The 20,579-nt window shown below is 39.6% G+C and overlaps 1 protein-coding gene across 1 annotated transcript; it reads right to left on the bottom strand.

The window, feature by feature from the left end:
- Nucleotides 1–6,082: 6,082 nt before the first annotated feature.
- Nucleotides 6,083–8,770, bottom strand: LOC103702111 (adenine/guanine permease AZG1). The gene has a single exon (XM_008784408.5). The coding sequence runs from the start codon at nucleotides 8,562–8,564 to the stop codon at nucleotides 6,855–6,857; it is 1,710 nt and encodes a 569-aa protein (XP_008782630.1). The 5' UTR covers nucleotides 8,565–8,770; the 3' UTR covers nucleotides 6,083–6,854.
- Between the last annotated feature and the right edge of the window lie 11,809 nt (nucleotides 8,771–20,579).

Here is a 20,579-nt window from a genome sequence, read left to right as displayed (position 1 = left end):
GCATTTCTTGATCTGTAAAGAAAGAAGTGACAGAATTGGATAAATATTCTCTTGGGTGCCTTTGTTTTTTTACTTTCAGCTCAAAACAAGTTAGATCGACTGATCTAAACAGCTAGCCTAAATCCTAGCATTTCACTTGTTATCCTTAGTTCTACTTTCTGAATTTAATAGAAATTTGCCTGATTCACCCCACGCTGTGCGTGCCGAAGGAAAACAGTAACTTCGCATCAGGATCCTGAGGGGGCAAAGAAAGGTCTTTTTTCTTTTTTAATTCATTTCAGATTATGGTGCAGCAGGGCAGTTTAGATCTTTCTTGTTCTTGCTGGTTAGTAGGATCAAGGTACCAAACAATCAACATCTGAATGTTGGAGAGAAAATGCCATTTTGCGATCAAGTGCCATTTTGTTTCTGAGCTCTACTTGAAGTATCGCCTAGGTGTGCAGTAACGGACGTGCCAAGGTCCTCCCTTTTGCAACAATGGCCTACCCCATTAGTTATAGCGGTAAAGCAACGAAAGTTGCTGGCAATTTTAATTTAATTTGGCAATTGGTTGAAGGCACTAAGGTTTAATCCAAGTCGGGCAACATTGGTTGGGGAAGATTGTGAATTCCTATTTCATCACGACGCTTCAAGATTTTTGAGTTATTACAGATACAATACTTTTCGAAATGTTTAAGATACAACATCATCTTCTAAGGTGTGACTCAAGATGCCTTCTTGATGCGGTATATTTTTAAACCTCGCAATAATACTTTCATATTTAGCACTTATAAACAAAAAAGGGGTTTCCACCCCTCGGTTGGGCATGAGCCGATCTCGACCCAGGCTCAACCAGATTTAAAACGATCCTGGCATCTGGATTCAAAGCACATTCTAATTGATGGAAGTCTCTGAAAATGGAGGAAGCGAGATACTTTCCCCAACGTTTTGAACAACAAGACGAATATTTACAAAAAGGTAAATACATGGAAGACAGATGGACAAGAGGGGAAGAGGGAGAAGGTTACAAGTCAAGAAAAGGAGGGAGATACACCCAAAGATCCGATAACGCCATCGGATGAGACAAATTTTCCACAGTTTCATGGCCCTATGAGGTCTTTTGGGAACATGGATTGCCCTGTAGGCGATGTATGCTAAGAACCATTTGGAGAACGCAGCTGAATACTTGGGAAGATTTTATCATTTTGTTCTTTCCAAATTGCCAGCAACCTACTATTATCAACTGGTCCTAAGCCTTTGTTACTATACGATGAATGTTCTTGTAAGAATTCATGCGGGCGTGTGTTTAGCTCCGCATTGGTTATTCGCTGAGTAAATTTTGGGTATTTATATAGGATCAAGAAACTCAAATAATATCTTTCAGCTAGTCCTTTTGGGTGAGGTACTGGATTGTGACGGTTCTTTCACCTCCAAATATCCATAGTGCTTGTAAAATGGAAAGTTTCCCTGCTAATGCTAGAGGCACGGCAACAATGACATCCATCTTCTAAATGTACACATTTCAATCTAAAGTCAATGGGAAAAAAACAAAAAAATAATTCCACTTGGGAAGGAGGAATATGAAATGATGGACATGAGAAAATTAGTATCAAAAAGGTCCCAAAGCATCGAACCAAGATCCCTTTGCATCGAACACATGGTTTGTTTTTTTTATTTTTTGTAAGCAACATGGTGGAAGAGACCAAGAGATGGCTTGCCTTAACAAATATTTCTTCACTAGCTAGCAATTCCCACCCCTTGGGAATCAATCCTCCGAATAGGGATAGGATGTCATGATAATTAAAGCTGTTAATCAATGCTCTGGATTTGGGCCAACGTTTTCTTAGCACCATTTAATCTTGTTTTGGAAGCTCTGTAAACTTGGCAGTTGGCAGGCATTGGTTAGGCAAGAATAGTGTGGTCCAAAACTGAAACACAGTTTGTTCCATCCAAACTCCCATCCTACAATAAAATGGCCAGGTCAAACCTATGGTACCTCCCATCAAGGAATCGAGGGAACTCACAAGGGCACACATGGTAGCATTCAATGAACCTCCAAAATGAGGCTTTTTTGGGGGGCGCCTGAGGTGCTGAGAAACAGGAAGCAGGTATCAGAGGCAGTTCATAGGGTGCTATAATCCATGTAATACTTCTTTCTTTCATGCGGATGCCATGAAGAGTCCACATGCACCGGTCCAAGGGAGAATACGTTAGGTTGCGGGAAAGACTGTTTTTAAAGTTGGTGGCCGACGACTTGGGAGGCAATGCTGTTGAAAATAGATGGTATCTGTGCGGCACTGAGGTCAGACTTCTGGTTGGGTTATCGGTTAGCTTCCAACAACCGCTTCTCGACCATTTTGGTCAACTTTGAGCTTCTTCTTTTTTTCCGTGTCCTCTGTAGGCTCATCTTGCTGACAGTCCTGTTTTTTTAATAAAAAAAGAAAGAACAGATAAAAAATTTTATACAAATAATTTTTTTGAGCAAATTTAGTGATTGAGTGGTTTCAGAGTAATGCTAGGGCAGATTTGTTGGGGAACTATGTAGCTTTTCAATTTTTTTTTGTGTTTACCCAGAGATGAATAAGACTGCTGATTGAATCGTCTGGTGTCTTTGGTGCTTGAATATGTAATAGTTATAAATTCGGGAGGGCAAAGTTTTGGGATTGTGAAGGTCCAGTATTATAAGGCTGCCACGTTCACATCCCAAGCAGTGGTTGCATTTAATGTTCAGTCTATCAAAGGAACCATGATACCTCTAGTCAACTCCATGAACTGGTCCAAGAACAAGTAAGAGGCTGCCACATTCATACTACGAGTCCACGAAGCTCCTACATGGGAGGACAAGGTGTTGGGATTGTCGAGGTCCTGTATTATGAGGCTGCTACATTCACGTTCGAATCTGTAGTTGCATGTTAATGTTCAGTTTGTCAACGAGCCATGATATCTCTAGTCAACTTCATAATCCGTGGGAGGACAAGGTGTTCGGATTGAGATAATATATGAAGAAACTACTGCCGTATTCTGTAAGTATTATTCTAAGATTCAATCATGACTTCTTGGAATCATATTTTCTTCTTTAAAATCTATGTCCTTTTGGAAGAGTATATGCTCCATGATTAACAAATCACAATAACATAGAACTCAAATAACTTAACGGAGTACGTACGAGGCTAAGTGTAAAGGATTCTCTCCTTGGACCCTCATTATGTGTGGCACTGTCTTGCACTTGAGGTGAAGGTAATTACTCTCGAACTAAATTCCTTATTTATCCGACAAACAATGCCCGATAAAGGGCTCTTTCCATCTAGTTGTCTAAAGAGTTACAACCTTAGAAATAGCTTAATAGAATAATAGAAATAATAAAAATAAAGCTAGCACATTGCATAAAAATTTAGTTTGGTTCATCCAAAACTTTGGTTATGTTGGAAGCGAGATATCCACTGTAAGGGGGGAATCAATTCAAAGAAAATACAAGAAAGATAAATGCAAATATAGATCTTGTGGAGTAATCCAACACAAAAGAAGTAGGGACTAGGATAAAACTTCAAGAAAATCTAATTTTCTTCACCTCTATCTATCCTTCTCTCTCTTTCTCTCTTACTCTATTTCTTTCTCTCTTTTCTCTCCTCCATGCTCATAGTTTTCCACACCACTCTCAAGGACACCTCAAGACCTATTTATATATAGATGTAAGAGGAGAGAATAAACTGCCTCCATTTTTCTTGGGACGTGATTCCGTTTCCTTGCATGATAAGGGAAGCCACATCTCAATATAAAGCACAGCTTTTATGCTAAAAGCATTGATGCTATTGCTTGCATCATGGTGTGCTACTCCAAATAGACCAATTAATGCGGCTACAGGAAAATGAAGAATGATAACAAACACCAAAACTTGCTAACATCATATAATAGGGAGAGGGCATAGGTTCGTGCGTCTCTAGGATCAAGTGCTTTAAACATTATTTTTGGTCCAATCAGTAGGTTAGGTTTGGTTTAAAGTTGTAAGGTCCACGATTAGTGCATCCCACTTAGAGCACTGATCCTCTACGATACAAATGCAGCACCGCAGAGTGCTGTATAGCCATGGATAGCCACCATCAAGAGATAGACAGCTATCAAATAAGGCAATCCACAAGCTTGTGCATTTCATCTATGGTGTTCGTTGTTTGGTAGCCGTCCATTTTCTAATGGCAGTCATCTAGAGATGCACAACACTCTATATTATGCAGGCTGTATCGCAGAGGATCCTGATTGTCCCACTTACCTCAAAAGTGAAAAGCAAGCTAGGGTTGGCCAAAACCCGAAGCTATAAGAAATTCTCGTAGTGAGGGCTGCAGGGGATTGCACAAGTAGGTGCTGAAATTTTTAAAACCACCAAATTAAGACCTTTTCACTTCGCACTAGGAACTGCAACGAGGAATCAAGAGGCTACTCGATTCTTCTCTTGGCTAACTGGCCCCAAAAAATAAATAAAAAATAAAAAAAGAGGCACCACGTCACCAGCCTATTTATCATAGTTTCATGTTTTGGGAACCGCATGATATGGCCACTACTGCGTGGAAGAAGGGGAAAATTGACACTGCGAAGAGAACGGTCCTTGAGGTGGCTGCTTGCAACTTTGGAGACAACATTGAAGGCATCTTTAAAAGTGTCTCCAATGGTTAAGGTTTGATAACCGACTCGACTCTTCTGAATAGAAGTCTCTTTGGACCCCTATGATTCACTTTAGCGCCTACCCACTTGCTGACTTCCATTTGGATCATTAACTTGGTTGACATGTCATGATTTATTTCTTTGGAACATGCTATGGGATGTCTGCTAATGATCATGAAACTTCTTCTAAGCCCATATAGAACTTAACCACCCCATACTAGTCCCTTTACAAAATGTGGCTTGAGAAGGTTTTCTTGTGCAGAAAATGGGCATCCTCTAGCATTACTCCACTTCATTTATAGAGAATCAATCCTTTGCTATTGCTATAGTTAAATAATTTCATTTAACTGAATACTTTTGTTATTGAGATCCAACATTCAAAACTATACCTTGTTTGTTGTGACACTCTTGAAAGGCGGAGTCATCCAATTGTTAATTGCTTCCAAGATCTTATTTAATTCTAAATTTTTAATAAGTATATCGATTTACAAAATAAAATATAACTTTTAAGATACTTTTTGTTAATGTCATTTTATTAATATTAAGTTGCTCAAATTGGGCTTAGTGCCCAAGCAATAAAGCGACCAAGAAAAGTTTGCATCATGTGGGGATGATGCACCCATCGCTTTCTGAGGTACTTATTGCCGCAAAGGAAGGAGGCTAGCCTTTTCTTTTGGAGCGAAGCAAAAGATGAGGGTGTTCATTCGCACCATTCAGAGCCCTGTGAAAGGAATGGCCACATGCGAAAGACCCTAGTTTTTCTAAGGACAAATATTAAATATTATTGCGATTTTAATTTTCTAAGATCTCAGTGACCCTCTCTCTATCTATCTATTTATCTATCTATCTATCTATCTCTCTCTCTATATAAATATATATCATATGTCAAACATGCCTAAAGGACGCGCATATGGCAAGTAATTTGTCACTTGATCACAACAATATGTTTAATTTATAGGCATCTATTTGTGGATAGGTACTAGGATACCAAAAGTTGTTTAACCATATTGGATCCCCATCATCACATTCAATTATTTTGATCCAAATCAAGGTTTTCATGCCTTTCTCTTTTTTTTTGGATAGGCTGACAAAATTAAGTGCTTGCCTATGCAACAAACATATAATACTTGGTTTGTTGGAGAAATTGCAAAGCTGAATATGTGGCTTATTTTCTAATTTCTAAAACAAAGTTCCCGAGCAACCACCAATTCTTATTAACAAGTAATTCGATTATTTTGAGTGATGAATAATTGAATAAATTGTATCCTGGTGCTTTTGTTGCATGGAAGGTTAGCCGAACAGAAGCAGGATGGATGCGTAGAACAAACGATGTGGATTCCCCATGTTTCATTATCATGATATCAATTAGACCTACCATTGATATTTCTGATTGTTGAACTTGTGGCTCTAAAGTGGAGTTGGAAATATCCACCAATGAAGAGAGAAATACTTACAGGAAACAGATAAGATTGTATATAGTACAAACAGATACAATTGCAGCAAGAAAACCACTGTTTCCCCACACTTCCTCTTCAAGTCACCAATGATTTAACCATGGAATATCCTCCCTACTCATTGGAACGTTTACGATTCACCTTCGGCCCTTTATGACCAATAGAATGCAGATAAATCCTCCGAATACTGCTATTCCCCAAGTCCATTCCTTCGGCAATGGAGAAGATTTCCAGCAACACTCCAAGGCATGAGCTCCATACTTCTTCGATTCTTATGTCACCATGCAGTGCCTGGTCATTCATCAATCCTTGTCCATAGTTCTGAAACTTCATCAGCCAATGGTTTAGATAGGATGGCAACGAGACTAAATACATGCTAAAGGTGGGTCCTGCCATTTGCTCGATCATCCACCATTGATTTCGAGTAATGTGAGCCTTGCATGAATTGACGCAGAGTGATTTGATTGGACGTTTAGGAGTACCAATCAATCATTGTTGGTGTAAACACCTTTATAACCGCAAAGTCGCTACATATATACTATCATCCTTCATTATGCAATCAAAACAAAAGGAAAGAAAAGAAAAGAAAACCACTCATGTATATTATTTTAAATCTCCTAACCCTTTAATGATCCTATTTTTTTACTAAGATAATTAAGACTCTTTAGAAGGGAGGGGAAAAAAGGTAAAAATAGAAGACTGGGGAATCTACCGGTGCAATTTACTCCCATCAAGTGCAATCCTTTTAACATAATAAATTCTCAGCCTTTAGACCTGAATCGGTTTCTTACTCTGATCATCATTACAGCTAATGACACCGTTACTATTGTTAGGAGTGCCGATTTTATTAGCAGCGGTACCGTTAACCGCCGAGGTATTTGTATCGGCGGGGCCCAGGCCAAGGTGGGACCACGCGGCCCAGGCCCAGTCCCAGGAGTGGAGGAGGATGTAGGCCCCAATGCCGCCGATGAGTCCGTAGGCGATGGAATAGGTCAGCGGCATCAATATTAGCGTCAGAAACGCGGGGATCGCCTCCTTCATGTCATCCCAATCGATCTCAGCCACTGATTTCATCATCAGCACCCCCACGAGCACCAGCGGCGGCCCGACCGCCCACGCCGGTATCGACGCCAGCAGCGGCGTGAAGAAAAGCGCCAGGAAGAAGTACCCAGCCACCGTCAAGGCCGTCAGCCCGGTCCTTCCGCCTTCCCTTATCCCGGTGGAGGACTCGATGAACGCCGTCACCGGCGAGGTGCCGAGGAGGGAGCCGGCGACGATGGCAGTGGCGTCGGACATGAAGGCGAAGTACTGCCCCTCGAAGTCGCCGTTCTCGTCGACGAAGCCGGCGAAGCGGGCCATGGAGTAGAGTGTCCCGGTGGTGTCGAGGATGTCGACGTAGAGGAAGGTGACGAGGGCCTCCCAGAAGTGGCCCTGGCCGATGGACGAGAAGCTGAGGGCGCCGGCAGTGGAGCTGAGGGGGTGGACGTCGACGACCTTTTTGAAGTAGTTGTAGGAGTCATCGCCAGCGGCGGTGTCGGGGAAGGCGGTGACGGCGGTGCCGCGGAACCAGGAGACGGCGGTGACGAAGATGATGCCGTAGATCATGGCGCCCTTGATGCGCTTGATGAGGCAAAAGGCGATGATGAGAAAGCCGACGACGGCGAGCCAGAAGGTGGGGCTCTCCATGCGGCCATGGAGGCAGAGGATGTCGCCGGAGACGGTGCCTCCGGGGATGAGCTCGACGGTGCCGTTGGAGAAGGTGCGGACGGGGGCGAGGGAGGCGCGGGCGTCGCGGGGACAGGCGGCGAGAGTGACAAGGGTGGAAGAGGAATGGCCGATGAGGCCGACGCCCTCGTCGTTCTGGAGGCCGATGAAGGCCAAGAAGAGGCCTATTCCAGCGGCGGAGGACATGCGGACAGGGCGGGGGATGAGCTTGGCGAGCTTGGAGCGGAAACCGAGGGCGGAGATGAGGAGGAAGAGGAGGCCCTCGAGGAAGACGGCGGCGAGGGCGTTGCCATAAGGGAGGTTGCCGGAGCCGTGAAAGCCGACGACGGTGTAGGCAAAGTAGGCGTTTGCGCCCATGCCGGGGGCGAGGGCGAGTGGGAGGTTCGCGAAGGCGCCCATGATGACGGAGCCGATGATGGAGGAGGCGGCAGTGGCGACGATTAAATCGCGGCGGACGCGGTCGAGGCAGGAGGCGTAGCCGGCGTCGACCGGGGGGAACTTGCACGTCGGCGAGGGTTTGCTGCAGTCGGAGACGGAGCAGGTGGCGCCGGAGTCAGTGAGGATGGACGCGTTGACGGCGAGAATATAGGCCATGGTCAAGAAGGTAGCGGTGCCGGCGCGGAGCTCCGTCGTGAAGGTGGACCCCCGCTCGGCGAGCTTGAACCACTTCCCGAGCCAGGACTTTGCCACGACCGAGTTCATCCGACCAAGCCGGGATTTGGCTGACGGCGAATCAGCCGGAGTTAGGTCCATTGGTCCGTTGTGGAGGGGCGTGGGGGTAAGAGGGATGGGGGTTTGGTTTTAAAGGGGAGGGAGGGAGGGAGGGGAAGTCTAATTAGTGAAAAATATTTTAGGATTACTTACCAAGAAAAAAAAAACATATTTTATATTCTTTGTGGGTTATGGGATCTTTGGGGGTTGGAGTCAAGGGAGGAAAGGGCTCGGGGGAATTTCCAATTCGCACAAACCTCTCTTTCGTTTGCTTTCCTTTTATTATTTCCTCATGTTGTGTCTCCAGCCTGTTTTGGGACTACGATACTTCTCACCTTCCCCACGAGACTCTCGTTTCCCTCGTTGTAGTTCGCCATACGTTATTTTATTATAATATTTTGATATACCGTCAGCTGTTGATCAAATACTTTTGGAGCTGAAAAATGGATAGAATAATACTTATCTAGATTTATTTTAAGCATCTAACTACATCTGTTTCCATATTCATTATAAAAAAAATAAATATGAATATAGATAGGCAATTATCCGATCCATATCCAAATATCAGATTATATTTGTAATCCTATTTAATTTTATATAGTATTTAATTATCTGATTTATATTTATATTTATATCCATACTTTTAGTATTTGATTTGTATTTGTATTCATTCAATATAAATATATATATAAATTTTTGCATCCGACTAATCTTTGTATCCATATTTATATTTATAAAATAAAACAAATTGAATATAAACATATTGGTATCCGATCCACTTTCAACCAAAAATATTTTAGCTGCTTGCCATACCTTCTTATATTTATATAAATTTTTTTTGCCACATTTGTTGGAATTCAACGTTCGGCCACCACCGCCGATTAACAGATTTTTTTTTTCTTTTTAGACAATAGAGTTGAAGGGGCATAAGCTCGTAGGAGTATTTGAGTTCCCTTCAGAATGCATTCCCATTCCGTAGGTTGATTGGTAGCAGAATTGCAACTAATGCAAGTAACCTACGATCAGCTTGTTATTACAGTTGTTATTATTACTAATGAAGAATGTAATCAAAGCATTCTCCGACGCAGGTGACGTCGTGATCTAGGCTGGACACTGGATCTGGACTTCCACCGGGATGCCAAACTTTAAAACGTTTACCGACCAAGTAAATTAATTGACTATAGTGGGCCGGTACATAAAAAAAACACTTCTGTTAGTGTTAGGAGAGCAGATTAGTTGAATCCTTTTGGTTCGGGACCGTTTCATGCTGTCATCCTCTCAAGGAGACATGCTCGATGCTGATAGGATTGTTCCCAAGTGCTCAACCCCTGGACCAAGATTACTTCTTCGATCTGCCTTTATTCATTTACTCGGAACATGATTGGTTTTACACAAAGAATATTTTTTTTTCCACACAAAGAATATAACAACGAACACATGATAACAGTCAGTCTCACCCGTCGCGCTCCACGGCCCGCATGCAGCTTCTTCTTTTGCTTTCATTGTTTGGCGTCAGTCTTGTGTCACAAAACCCCCCGCGGCCAAGTGAGATAATTATTGCAACACGGTTTCTTCGACTTCCAAGTCTGCACTACAGCTCGTGTACCGCCAGATCACGGATGGACGGTGATCATGGGCGCATGACCCCAGTTGGATGGAGGAGACCAATTCTTAGCCGTGCAATGTGCCGTGATCCCGCGGGTGCCGACTTTGGGTCCATGTCAGCATGCTACCACGCGGGTGGTGTGAAACGCGGAAAAATCGCTGGCGGTTTTTCTTGGCCCTGCTATTTATACTCGCACTAGAATGGTGTGAGCAGCCGTTGATTATAAAAAAAACTAAATGCACGAAAAAAAAATAATTCGTAATTTATTAAAGTTTTTCAGTAAAAAAATAGAATTTTTTTATAGGAATAAATTTTTGCATTTTATAAAAAAAATCATATGAAATAAAATAGAATATTTTTTATTAAGAACATAATAAATATTTTACATAAATTTTTCAAAAAATAGTTGTCCAACCAAATATAAGTCATTCAGCAATATATCATTTTTTTATGATCAATTAAATACATAAAATTATTTTTTATGCATCCTATATTTATACATCAATTTTTTTAAAAAAAATATTTTAGGTATAAATCAAGCTAGTCTGCAACCCCTCTTGATTCGCAAGCTGGTTTCTTCGCGTTCCACCAGAAAGAGAACGTATGGGCTGGCACGAAATCACGTGTGGACTTAGAACATGATAGATAGTTTACATAATTTTTTCAAAAAATATTATTGAACCAAATATAAGTCATTCAAAAAATATATTATTTTTTTATAATCAATTAAATTTATAAAATTATTTTTTATGCATCATATATTTTTGCATTAATTTTTTTTAAAAAAAAATATTTCAAGTATAAATAAAGCGAGTCTGCTCTTGGTTCGGAAGTTGGCTTCGTCGCGCTCCACCGGAAAGAGGGCGTGTGGGCTGGCACGGAATCACGTGTGGACTCAGAGTAGGATTATATTGCAAATCAAGTGGAATCGTGATGATGATTGCATGGGGGAAGAACGCATTCGGCCGGAAATTGTGGGGTTGCGTCATCTCTGGTGCGAGTGCGCGACGTCTTCATTGGATTTTAGTTTAGCGCAAACATCCTCTCGTAATTTGGTTACTTATTTATGACACATGGGCGCGTGTCGGCTAGTTAGTGGTGACGTCCTCAGCTTGGCAGTGGTCGGACGGTGGAAGCCAACTTTTTGATCTCGGCAAAAGCAAGCATTTGCTTATCGTCAAAATAAAATATTATTATCAAATTAATTCTTAATCTGATACCGTGCTCCGTGAATTGCACCAATACTGCAACCTTTTTTAAGCCCCATAGCAATACTCACTGTTAGTATTTTGTTTATTAACAATTTTATAGAGAAGCTATAAAATATATTTTGATAAAAATAAAAACTTTAGCTTCATTTAATGTGAAAATATATTGTTCTAGAAGACCTAAAATATAATGTTTTAATCTGTTGATGGAAATTATTTAACATTTGCAGCTCTTGAAATTGAATGTATATGGTCGAAATCATTTTAACTGCATCAAAAAAAAAAATCGCTGCATAAACGTATGCTCTAGCTTCTTATATAGCAATTAACAATTATTATCTCTCTTAGTATTTTGTTTGTAAGATAACTTGCTTGAGCTTAAAATTGGGCTCGCAATTCTTATTGTCCTCTCATAAAACATTGTTTAAGAACTCAATTACCAATATCGAGTATGACTTTCCATGCCATTTGCTAGTTTTGATTACAGTTTCCATTGCGAAAGCAAGATAACAGTAGTAATGGCTTCTTTTTCGATGAGTAACTAAAAAAAGAAGAAGAAAGCCAGTACTCTTCAAGCAGCCAGCAAATCTTCTTTGGTACCATCTCCCTCTCAATCGGCCAAATAGCTTTTAGTTGGGAGATGACATCGAATCCAACTTACTAATCTCTAATTGCTACGTCTACATCTCAGTCACAGGCGGATGTCCCCCCTACTTCATTTCTTATAATGGCACTAAAATCTACTTCTTTGTCGTCTTTTTCCCATCTTTATTGATCTGGTATCATTCGTGTCCTGGTCTCTTCCAAAATATCTGAAACTCTCGGTTGTATGGCACTTCCTCATCCAACTTTCCTTCTTCCGCTGGTGAAGCTCAAACAAAAATTTTCGGCCGGGCCCTTTAATCCTAAGGTAATAAAGAAATTATTTTCTACACTGCATGCACCATGTGGTAATAAATGCTATTAATTATAATCGTTCATTTATCTAGCGATGCATCAAAATTCATACTTGATGAATGAAGCCTATAAAAATGAGCGACTTTGCTTGGTGGGATGCAGTGCCATATGGGGCATGCAGCGTAGAGAATAATTTTTTGAGAGCCCTAGTCAAGGTCAATAGAAAGGGTCGTAAAGAGTCATTTCTTCTTTTTTTGGTCATGCTCATTCCATTTTCAAGCATAACTTCTAGGCTGGGTCGGTTTGTTTTTTGGGGGTGGGGGAATAAGCTTGCTTCTTCACAAGCTTATCCCCGCCCCGTTTCCTGTCCGTCCCGACCAGCAGCAGCTGGGTCTCCCCATCTCTCCTCAACTTCCCCCGGTCTTCGGCCCGAGCTGTAATATCATCCAAGTTAGACCTTGATGATTACCTAACTTTTCTCTTGAAAGACGCATCTTGTTTTATTTATTTATAGGGCGAGAAATAGGGGTTATATGTTTCTTTGGACCACGGTGCTCAAAATATCACATTTGCTGCCGGCAAGTCTTGCTCATCTTCCTCTTAAATATCTCATGTCGTGCTTGTTTGCAAAGAAAATTTATTTCGTTCGATGCAGTGTAGATCCTTGGATCATCTGTTGAGATGCGTAAAAACCAAAGGTGCAGTCACATGCACATTAGATACATGCACTTTCTGCATCTTGATCCATTACCCCAGACCTGAATCTGATAAGCATTAGTTCCTGACCCCGCTTCCTCATGCAAACAGAAACTTGATAGCCCAATCTGTGGGCCCAATCAGTACTGTTTCAGGTCCAGTCATTAGATTGGGCCTATGCATCGGAGAATCAGGAATAGGATCTATCGAGAATTGGCCCATCACTGATGTCCCTGTACTTGGACTTGTATTATGGATGAATAGCTATTCTTGCAGCTAGATATATTTATTAAGATATCTATAGAAGAAGAGAAAAACAAGAGAAAAGGAGGAAAAAGAATAACTTTATTGTTATGTTCGATCACATTCGGTAAATCTCATGGGTTATATATACTCGTGTAAACTTCATACAAGAAAAATAATATAAACTGATATTGGATCATTCCAAACAAAAAAAATATTACTCATCGATATAAGTTGCTATGTAGTTTTTAAAATCACTCTAACATGATCATACTAATAAAGAAAAATAATTTTATAGGCTGATACAGATTGTTACGTAATCTCTAAAATTATGCTGATAGTATTAATCCATCGTATATGTAGTCCATATGGCTAAGATGAGGGGATCTCTGAAACAAGTTAGGGAGGCACTGAGTGTTTGTAATGTTTCCCTACATTTGGTTGAGGGCGAGCTCGAGGGAGTGATTAGGTGGCCAGAGGTAAGTCGCAGTTACATGCAGGTTGTTTGGAGGAAAGAATAAGGCGGTCTCGTCTTTCTCGGTATGCTGCAAAACAACTGCAGAACATGGCGGGCGATCTGCTAGAAAGATGTGTTTAAAGTCAGTTTTTGTTTTTTAACGTGGAACTTTTGTAGTTTACTTAGCAATAGCAAGATTTTTTTTATGCAGCTAGCTAATGGAAACCGGATCTGGGCGTCCAACGAGTGTTTTTAACGCCCACCCAAGATGCTTATTACGTAGTTCTTCCCTCTTCTGGTTACATGTTTGATTAATCTTGGCTCAAGGTATGTTAGTTGCAACAGTCAAGCTTATGGGTGCATGTGGATTGTTCAATTTGTTTGACCTGACTTGTATTAGGCTTGAAACGATCTTGGCCCACAAAAGCCCATTAAGCAGGCACTTCAAAGTGGGCTGTGCGTGTGTTCGTTTATCCAGGCCTGGGTGATCCACGAACCAACTCTTAGTTATTATCCATCCTTTGCATGCGATCTGGATGGTAAATTCCATTCTCAATTTTTATGATTATTTCATTTATTAGTGCAAGGTTTACGAACATCACTGAATCTTTCTCACCACCCGATCTACATTCGAATAATGTGCAACTTATAAATTTTAATATACTTCATATATAATTCGTATTTATATCAATTTAGAACAAATATAGGTACTAAATGCGGATTTTGTCTCGATATATATCTTCCTCCTCTTTCCATTTTTCTTTCTTTATTTCTTTTTTCTATTTGTTTTTATTCTTTTATTCTTTATTCTTTCTTACTTCATTTCTTTCTTTATTTTTTCCTTCATTCCTTTTTTTTTCTTTTTTTTCTCTTCCTTCTTTCCTCTCTTCCTTCTTTATTTCCTTCCTTCCTTCTCTCTTTTCTAATAATTTCTTTCCTCCTTGCTTTTTTTCTTTTCATCTCTATTTCTTTCTTTCTTTCACTGCTTTCTCTCTCTCTCTCTCTCTTTTTCTTCTTCTTCTTCCTTCCTTTCTTTCTTTCTTTATATTCTCCCTTCCTTTCTTTCATTCTTTTCTTTTGTTTTTGTTTTCTTCTTCTTTTCTTTCTTCTCTCTTCTTCTTTCGCTGCAGGATAGATTTCAGAGTCTCACAACCATCTCGGTCCCATTTTATCACGCGAACTCGACAAGATGACGAGGATGCACCCATCCCATCAGAATTTAAAATCTTGCATTATAACTACATTTCATTTATTCCTTTTTGTCTCCTACATGGGCCTCCAAGTCTAGCGTGATGCCTGGGATATCGGCCTGCCCTCATCATGGAGCGATGGGACCCAACAGCTTGATTTGCCAATTGGCTACTCGGCTATTTTCCTTATGGAACCCATCGCCTTGATTTGCCTACTGGTTAGACCTGACCACGGTTCGATTATAATCGAAAAATCGGACAGGAACCGAATCGGGAAGAACCGAATCGGAACCGGAACCGTGACTCACGGTTCTTAACCGAACCGGAACCTTGAGGAATACGGTTCGGTTAAGATTCTAGGTTTGACGGAACCGGAACCGAAACCGAAACCAAAACCGAAATCGGAATTGGCGGTTCGGTTCCAGTTCGAACCGAAAAAACGACTATTTTACCCCTCCTAACAACTAAAAAATGGCTAGTTTGAGGGGCACATTGGGAAACGACTATTATATCCCTCCTATCAACTAAAAAACGGCTAGTTTGAGAGGTATTTTGGGAAACGAAAATTATCCCCAACACTATATATACCTTTCCAAATCAATTTTTTCACCACACTACTCAATCTTCCAATCTCTCTCTCTCAATTTTTCACTCTCTCAATTATTCAATCTATTCGAATTTTCTACACATTCCATAACCTTCCCATATTTTTATTTTTTCCAATCCAATTATCAAAAATGTCTTCCTCCCGCTCAAATAAAAGCAAGAAAATATATGTTCCAAACCCAAATTCTTGGGATCCAAATTACTGACCTCCCTTTATTGATGAGTAAATAATAAAATGAGGTACAAATTATTATTTTGTATTAATTACACAGTCTATTTGTATTTAATTTTTTTCCCCAAATTAATTATACAATCTATTTTTTTACAAAATTTTATAACCAGAACCGGAACCGTCTAGAACCGGAACCGAACCGACTATTTTTGGTTCCGGTTAAGATTTTAGGTTTTTGTGGAACCGAAACCGGCGGTTCCGGAACCGTGGTCAGGTCTACTACTGGTTACTTGGCCAATTTCTCTGCAAAATATAGCTGAGTATGAGCCTTACAAAGCAAGCATCTTTGATACTTCTTAACTTAGGTCTGAACATGATGAAAGTTTTCTCAATTGTTCATGATATGGTAGTAACGTGGGCGCTCTCTAGCCACATCATGTAGAGTTTCTGCTGGGTTGTCACACAATTATGCTCTTCTTCTTTTGCTAAGAGACAATTAAGCTTTTCACAAGCTATCCCTGTTTTCTTTTTATGAAAAAGATGCTTAGCCCGTCACATTCATCAAGGTAATGAAACAGCCATTACAACAATCCCATTCAGGGCTGTAGAAACAACATGACAAACTAAAGGTAACAACAATCAAAAAAGACGGGAGCTACGTGGGGGGGAACTACAAAATGGGTTAAAAGTGAGTTTTTTCATGTAAAATGCTTTAATAACTCAAAAAATAGCACTCAAAGTGTCAAGCAACTGGTGTGGCGTATCCTTATTGCTCCCTTTTAATTAGTGTCGTGAAATGGGCCATTTGGTGAATCAAAATTTATTTCAAGTGATTTTTTAGAGTAATTGTAGCACTGCTCTTTTTTCTTCAACCTATATCTGAACAAAAATGCTTTAGTAGCTCGAAAATGTCACTCAAAAACCCTTCCTCTGGTGCGGTGTATTCTAATTGCTCTCTCTGAATCGGTTTCATGAAGTGATTGGTTGGTGCAAGACTCCTCAACGACTTCTTTGAGTGACTTTTCTGAGACCATATCGTTACTCATGTCTGAAGTTAGAATAGGCCTTCACAATTAGGTTACCTTCCAAGAAAGTAATAAAATTCCATGGAAAAAAATACTCAAATTTTAGCCATATCAGTTGGAAGGGCCTAAAAGAATGCTCGAGAGGGGGCTTATGGTATTTGAACGCGTGGTTCATCATCACGTGTGACGTGTCCATGATGAACAATGATGAGATCAATGAGGTAACATTTCATGGTGACCACATTGTGTTCCTGGCTCGCTGTGAGACGCCATCATTGGTTCTCTGAGATGCCATCGCCGTTGGGACGGGTGACCAAACCTTCTGAATACTTTTCCAGGTGGTTGGTCGAGGAATTTTTTTATACAACGGATATATACCAGGGTGCAAACCTGGCCCATTCGAAAAGTTGTGGGTCCAGACGGCAGACAGCCGGTCATTATTAACTCCTGCATTGACGAGCTCATGACGTACTCATCATCGGACCCCAACATGTTCCACGTTTGTTTTCTGCTGTAGTGACCGAACGCCTTCCTCTGTTTTCCTCTGTTTTCTTTCAGTTAAATGGTCAGTGACTTTCTCCCCCAACCCCACCCCCCTCGATGCCTTTATGGTGAAGTGAGTAAGAGTGCATGCATACGCAACTGGGCGTAAAGGAATCTCAGTCACAGAATGTGGTCCCTTTTCTATTTGGATTGTTGTAACTTAATCAAAATTCTGCAAGTCGAACTGTATTTGGAGACCTTGACAGTCTTTGTGTTTTGTAGTCAATTTGACCGTAAAATAAATTAATGCAACTAGCAAAGGCTTTATATGCATCTTTACGATGACTTAAGACCAAATGAAAGCAGAGAGATAATTAAATTTGCTTTAATAGTACAGCCAGATATAGTTTTAATTTTCATTTATATGCAAACAAAATATTGAGATTTTATGTGACTGAAACTACAAGATTGTTGAACCATGCATTGGAAATATAGTTACAAAATATAGGAGTTGCAATCACGTCACCCCAGCTACATGCATTTCTGAATTTTAAGTATCCAAACAGTGCCTTAATATCATAGGTTTACAAAGATTGGGATACCTTTCAAGTTGCTTTTGTGGTTGTCAAAAAGTAAATTAAAAGAGAACAGACATATTTACATAGTTCATTCTACGATCTATATCCTCATGCAAAAGACGATCGAAGGGCTTCATTAGTACAGAATAGCAGAATAAAACGTACTTGAATTTCACAAGCACATGAGAAATCCCATAATACAATAGTTGTAATCTCAAAAATCTCAACGGTCTATCCTCTAAATACAAGACACCATAATATATATCTTAGATATACCACTTGGAATATATAATGTACCAAGTTCAGCCAAAAGAATCTTGAGTACAAATGCTTGCATTGAGCATTAAATTTTGTATTAATTCTACTAACTTTCTCCACAAAGATTGGCCAGATCTATATTACAAAACCATGACTAATTTGCAAGGTCAAGAAAATTTTTGAATAGATGCATTTATACTTATGACTTGTTTATTTGGTTAGAAGCCATGACTAATTGACATGCCTGGACATTTACTCCTCGCCACAAATGTACAAATAACTTCCCTATATAGACTTGCGTGTCTAAGTTAGATTTTCCTTGATTTTTTGTTTCATAAAGTAATGATATGGTAATCAACGTTTATGTAGCAGTTTGCATTCGACATGACAAATTCATAACTTTGTTTTCCATTTAAATTTCTACTATATGTACAATTACCAACATAATAGTGACTACTTAAAATTTTGCCTCCCGTCTATCATATGTTACTATGCCATGTTGATCATTATCAAGAGTTAGAATTTGCAGTTTCATGCCTAAGAATTTGTACATTTCTACTCAATAATTAGTTTACCAGATATACTAGATTTTCAACCGGCTTCAGCTACTCCGGGCAGTAAACTTTTTATTAGAGAAGAGCTGATAATTTTACAAAATACCATGACGAACCGCTTGCAAGAAATTCATTGGGTGAGGATTATACTAACACAAACAAGTTCAATTTTTTTTTTAAAAAAAACAAGCGAGAAAAAAAAATGATGTTATAAAATTATATGTTTTTTGTCAATGGAAGGCGCTTTTTTTTTTTTTTTGCTATAGCAACCTCCACTGGGCCTCCTTTCCGCTAGAGAATATTCGATGTGGGTAGAACATTTTTTACTCATATTCTCTCCATCCGTGGAGAAGTTCCACCAGCATGGCAATATTTTTTACGTGTGAGTATGCCACACCAGCAACCACCTAAGTATCGGCGGATCAGATGTCGACTTTACGGAATAAATTAGACGGAAGATATTCGGTCTCCGTATTTAATCGTCGTTCGTGTATTTTGAATCTAGACTACTTCGATAAAATTTTAATCTTGTTTCAACGGTGCTACCATGTCGGTGGTAAGACTCACATTTTTTAACCATGTGTTCCATAATAGTCCAAGGCTCCATCATATATTCACAGCAGTGTACGCTCATAAGTGTCATACCCATGCTCGATTCGTACAAATTAATAAATAAGATGAGCTGGCTGCAAACGGCGTTTCTTTTCATGTGCTCTGACATGGTTAAAACCTTGCCATCTTTGCCTATTTTGGTCGCTTCTGCCTTCTGATAGTACAATGCGCAAGCACATGGTCCAGCGAAAAAGGTTAAAGAAAATATATATGTCTTTTTCTTTTTAAAACCTTCAGGATCTTCTCGTGTAACACAAACTCTATATGCGTGCCTTATCATAACCTCATCCATCAGTTATCTACACAGGGAAGCTCTCTGCAAGCGTGCCCTATCAGATCTCTCACAGCAATTATCTGCACCTGTTATCCTCCCTCTGATCAAATTATCTACGCGAGAAATTTCTCTGTGCGCGCGCCTTACGATGATCAATTATTTACGCAGCGGAACCCCCATCTCATCGTATGAGAGAAGTTGACCTGCTCCTTAAACTAAGGCTAAGGGCATGGGGGACCTTCTGATCACTGAGCTGTACAAAGCAGAGTGACCTGGTTCCAGGGCCCACCAAGCCACCGTGGTTGAATGCTCATCTGGCATTCGTGGAAAAAAAAAAAGAAAAAATCTTAGTCAGCAATGTACTAATCCGGGACATAATTTTGTCATTTGCGACTTCCTTTTTATGGGGATGTCTAGGTGCAAATGACAAAAAACAAAAAAAAAATCATTTTTAATGTTAATAAAAGTGACCTTATACATTATTTTTACTTGAGAGTATGTTTGGACTTCGATTGACAAGTATATCTCTGCTTGATTTTTTTATATAAATATAATTTTTATATGTACATCAACCAATAATTAATGTATATTGATCGAGCTAAATATATGCATTAATTTTTAAGATGCGGTGAGATCTAGCAAAAGATATCATGAATCCTTTCCATAATAAAAATATATGTAATTTACATTCTGCAAATCCAAAGAATACCTTTTTTTTTTTTGCCCCTTTTTTTATAACCTTCATATATGACCACAAAAAGTTGTTAAAAAACTTATAATTAACATAGAAAATTTTTAATTGCAGAAAAAGAAGAAAAATATGTAAGAGAAATTCATGTTATTTCATTTTAGATTTTTTTAGACCATCGTACCATGCTCTTGTGTCTGGTTATAAGGATATTCTAGTCTATGCATCAATTTATATGATGAATACATCCAATAAATTGGTCTCTATTGAGTATATTACATGTTTATACTTACTTGAGTATACCGGTATGATGGTTTAGTTAAGTTTAATAAAAAAAGTTTTCAAAGGAAAAAAAATTTTTTTTAATAAAAAAAAATTTTTCCTCTAAAATTCTCATTAGGGAAATTACATAATTGCATTATAAAAGAGAATGAACTTGTGCTTAAAAAGAAAGATGAAAGTGGACATTTTTTATAATCTTTTTGGTAAAAAACTCATCTCCAAGTACCA

This window comes from Phoenix dactylifera, chromosome 8 (genome assembly GCF_051530095.1).
Source record: "Phoenix dactylifera cultivar Ajwa chromosome 8, Ajwa_hap1_PhDact_Kaust_v1.1, whole genome shotgun sequence".
Lineage (NCBI taxonomy): Eukaryota > Viridiplantae > Streptophyta > Magnoliopsida > Arecales > Arecaceae > Phoenix > Phoenix dactylifera.
The sequence above is the reverse complement of the archived record's forward strand: the minus strand, read 5'-3'. Positions and strand labels throughout refer to the sequence as shown.